General features: G+C 34.4%; 1 protein-coding gene across 1 annotated transcript in view; it reads left to right on the top strand.

The window, feature by feature from the left end:
- Positions 1–4,592, top strand: part of LOC111625423 (juvenile hormone acid O-methyltransferase-like) — a 9,510-nt gene that overhangs the window by 3,591 nt on the left and 1,327 nt on the right. Inside the window, exons 2-3 of the mRNA XM_023368566.1 lie at positions 2,385–2,592; positions 2,658–2,811. Coding sequence (XP_023224334.1) covers positions 2,385–2,592; positions 2,658–2,811 — 362 coding nt within the window. The remainder of the gene's footprint in view (positions 1–2,384; positions 2,593–2,657; positions 2,812–4,592) is intronic.

The raw sequence follows: 4,592 nt of genomic DNA, 5'->3' as shown, positions 1-4,592 counted from the left end.
TGTGAGATCCGACCTCAGAATAAGCCCAAAATTGTTCATTTTCCCCTCTAAATTTTTGACATATTTAAAATAAATTTGTCGCCTCCACGTTAAAATAACATTGTCGAAAAAAGGAATCAAATGTCGATGGAAACTTATAACATTCTGCTTTAGTATAAACATTCAACCCTCGAACAATGACATTCCTCTGCTGCAAGACAAAAAGTTTATAGTTAAAGTCCGAATTCGTCATTTTGTTTTGGATCCCGGGAACAACTTTAACCTCCACACCTGCAGGACCAATCCTATCTCTCACAATAGGTGATCACATGATTGATTTTCCCAGTCCAAAGCTATAAAAGCGACTTCTTTCCCCCTCCTCGGGGGAGTCTCACATCGACGGTCTAAAGGATTAAGTCTCCGGGAAACTTTAACTTTGTGCGTCAAACTCTGTGCCTACGTTGAAATCGACCAGAGGTATGAAACAAATAATTGTAAACTCTCTCTCCGCGGGTTAGGAGCTAGTGAACTAAATTCACTTCCCCTGATATTAGATTTTGTAACCTATGTTTTTTTTCCTTTTCGTTTTATCTAATAAATCGTTGTTTCATTGTTAAATGGTGTCCTTTTACTCGTATATCGCCTATGCCTCGTCGACGACCCCTCTCACCTCCTCCACTCGACCTGACAACAAAAATCCCGACCCTTCGGGACCGCATTCGAATTTTAGCCATCTTGACACGTGAGTAGGTTTAACGACCTGTTGCCGAAAAGGGAGAGTCGACGGATTCCGACCTCCCCGGCGGTTCACACTTACTTCTGTTTTTAGATATTCGGCATTTGGCCGAATAGCGAAAAATAGGCCGAATACCGAATAGTAACCGAATATTCGTTATATCACTACCAGTGAAAATGAATAAAAATAAGAAAATTATACAAGCAAATATATCCTTCCCGAACTTCTGTGAATGTAGAAAGCGAAACGTTACTTTTATGGGCAAAAAAGTTTTTGAAATGCCAATTCATCATCTTTTTTCAATGTATAATATTGAACCGATGAAATCTCTTTGTGCTGACAAGAATAATTGTAAATATAACAATTAAACAGAGCAGTAATTGTATTTTATCTTTTTCCTTTTCTGCATGCCAGGTCTTCAAATAGTGTTTTCACGTTTGTATACACACTGAGTGGCCAAAAAATTAGAGACACTCTTTATTTAAAAGTAAACTAGAATGACAATGACGGAGAGTGACGTAACAACACAAACTTTCTCATACAAAGAATGTTCTGCCTCAGACAACGTAGTTTTCATGAAAGTTAATGTCAAAATGGATAAGACGAAAGATTTAAGTGACTTTGAACGAGCGATACAAGAAGAGTGAAGGTGCAAGCAGAGCTAGTGCCAACAACTCTGAAACAACGACTCTTTTAGGATTTTCTCGCCCAACAGTATTTCGGATGTTTAGAGAGTGGCAGTTGAAAAAAACCTCAAGCGATAAAAACAATTCTGGTCGATAAAGGCTAGTAAACGAGAGATGAAAGGCGATTAACACACACACAGTCCACAGCAACAGAAGGGCAACAACATGACAAATTACAGCTGAATTCAATGCAGGTGCATCACAAAGCATATCCCAACAAATAACAAGATGGACTTTGCAAAGGATGGGCTTTAGCAGCAGGAGACCATCAAGAGTGCCTTTGGTATGACAGAAAAATAGGAAAAAGGCACCTGTTGTGGGCCCAGGAACGAAGACATTCGTCACTTGAGGACTGGAAAACAGCAGCCTGATCTCATGAATCTCGTTTCTTGTTCCATCATGCAGATGTCAGATCCAGAATATGATACAAATAGCACGAATTCCTGCCAAATGACAACTCTTCAGGCTGGTGATGGTGGAATTATGGTGGGTGGAATGTTTCCCTAAAGTACATTGTGTCCCTTGATATTTGTAAACGTATTTCTAAATAGCACAGCTTACCTCAACATCGTTACTCGTGATCACGTACAATCTTTTATGTCTGTAATGTTACGTTATGGAGATGGTCACTTTCAGCATGACAATACACCATACCACCGTGCTCGATCGGTCTCAAATTGACCATCCAATCTGACCAAACTTAGAGCTGCCATTATGTCAGCATTGGCCAACATTTTTCAACAACGGTATCAGCAACTTGTTGAGTTCATGACAAAAAGAATATCGGCTGTGACCAGAGCTAAAGGTAGAACAACTCGTTATAACAGGGTGTCTAATTTTTTGGCCACTTGGTGTACATAATCTAATTGGAACAGTATAAATAATTTTGAATATAAAGTGAAATAACTTATAGATAATAATTATATTTTAAAAGCAAATTTTAAGATATAATAAAAATTATACTTTGTAATTATAATTTCTAGACCCGATTTAAAAGAAATTGGAAAATACGATAAAGTTGTGTCTTTCTACGCCTTCCATTTCGTAAATGATTATCAGAAATTGTTTTCTGTTATTTCTTCAATTTTGAAGCCCGGAGGATATTTTTTCTTTATTTTTTTTACGAAATGGCTGTTGATTCCAATTCTACAAAATCTTAGTACCAACGAAGAGTGGAAAAAGTACATAAAGGTAGAGTATAGAAATTTTGTATAAAATTAATGTGGACGAGGTTTAAAAATGACGTTTTATTTCAGACTGAAGATATGCTCAATATAATTCCATTGATGGACAATTGGAATGATGTCGAATCGGAATTTAAAAATTTTCTTTCCAAGTTTGATTTCAGAGTGACAAAGAGTAAATGTGAAGTTTTAGATATATCATATTCTAACAAAAAGCATTATTTGGGTAATTTTTATAATATTGTCTTACATATAACTATATTTGTATTAATATTAATTTTACCAAAATAAATTATTTTCTTTTATCCTGTTCTTAGATGCAAAGTTAATAAATAGCGATTATTCTAATTTTATTTTTAATTTAGGGTTTTTAAAACTCCGTTTTGAAAAACCAGTTTTTTGAAGAAATTTATATAAAAACCGCTAAAATATAGCTAAAACTGGGTATTTGAGCCTAGACTTAAACATATAAATAAATTAATTATTTGATTAAAAACATCAACAGTTTGACACAAAATCGTCTCTGACATAAAACGAGAATGTTGTTAAATACTAAGTTTCATAAAACTAACTACAAAAGCAAAATAATCTCCCTACGCCTAAAAAGCGTCCAATTCTCCCTACAGTAGGGAGAAATCATTCAACTACGGAAAAACGACAGGAAGATTTGTACACTTAAAAGAATGCCTTGTTTTAGATTTGAATGACATCGGTGCTTCTCACATTTGGAACGAAGCAGAGAATTGTAAAATTGTAGATCTCCTTAAAGTTTAAAAACCAATACGTTTAGTAGCTGATGCCTTAGGACGACAAAGTTTGCATCTTGTCGTNAAAAATATACGTATTTTGGAAATGTTGAGTCGAATTAGTCTAGAATCGATTAATTTTATGAAAGAAAACCTTTCAAACAGCCCTAGTCCGTAAACTATGATTCCTACAAAATTGATTCATAAAGAACGGAACGTATCTACCGTCTTATAGGGGGATCTACTGTAAATTGATTAATTATTTGATTATAAACATGAACATTTAGACACAAAATCGTCTGTGACATAAAACGGGAATATTGTTAAATACTATCAGTAAGTTTCATAAAACTAACTACAAAAGCAAAATAATTCCCCTACGCCTAAAAAGCGTCTAATTTTCCTTACAGTAGGGAGAAATCACTCAACTACGGAAAAACGATAGAAAGTTTTGTACACTTAAAAGAATGCCTTGTTTTAGATTTGAATGACATTGGTGATTATCACATGTGCAACGAAACAGAGTATCGTAAAATTGTAGAGCTCCTTAAAGTTTAACGACCAATACGTTTAGTAGCTGATGCCTTAGGACGACAAAGTTTGCATCTTTTCGTCCTATTTATTAACAAGTAAAGATACATTTGAATTTCTGTAATGTGAATTGAAAAATTTGGAAACTGAAATTAGCTCCAAGTTGTTACATGGTGTAGAGGTACAAATTCAAGAGAGAAAACAAACGGGATTAGTAACACTTCTCCTTTATTTACAAAATCCACAGAACGTTTAGACAAAGTCGTCTAGCGTATTTCTTCAACTAGCTGCAAAATCTAATATCATTATGTTATCTGGACAAATATTATCGAGATTATATTCAAATTATTCTATAGAAGACGACTGCGATGATGAAAAAGTGGCGAAGAAGAAAATTAACCCATAGCTTTAAAAAATGCTTTGGAAAAATCAATACAGTAGAGCAGCGTTTTTCCGAAAGTCAATCATCCGAAAGATTTCCAGTCAGCAAATTTAAATTTTCCCCAGTGCTGTGGAGCTTCAATCTTTGGCTATGTCTTCGGCTACTCAAATATTTTACGTTTTTCATAATAAATTAACATCTGAAGTATAATTTTTTATTATTTTTATATTTTTCAATATATTTATTTTGTTTGTACAAAATAAAAAAATAATTTTTAACGATACAATAGTCATCACCAGGCTTAACATCGACGAAATTCAACGCGAAGCGACACGCAACGGAGAAAAA

Source organism: Centruroides sculpturatus, unplaced genomic scaffold (genome assembly GCF_000671375.1).
Source record: "Centruroides sculpturatus isolate CEXI.00-Female unplaced genomic scaffold, Cexi_2.0 scaffold77, whole genome shotgun sequence".
In the NCBI taxonomy this organism is placed as follows: domain Eukaryota; kingdom Metazoa; phylum Arthropoda; class Arachnida; order Scorpiones; family Buthidae; genus Centruroides; species Centruroides sculpturatus.
The sequence above is the reverse complement of the archived record's forward strand: the minus strand, read 5'-3'. Positions and strand labels throughout refer to the sequence as shown.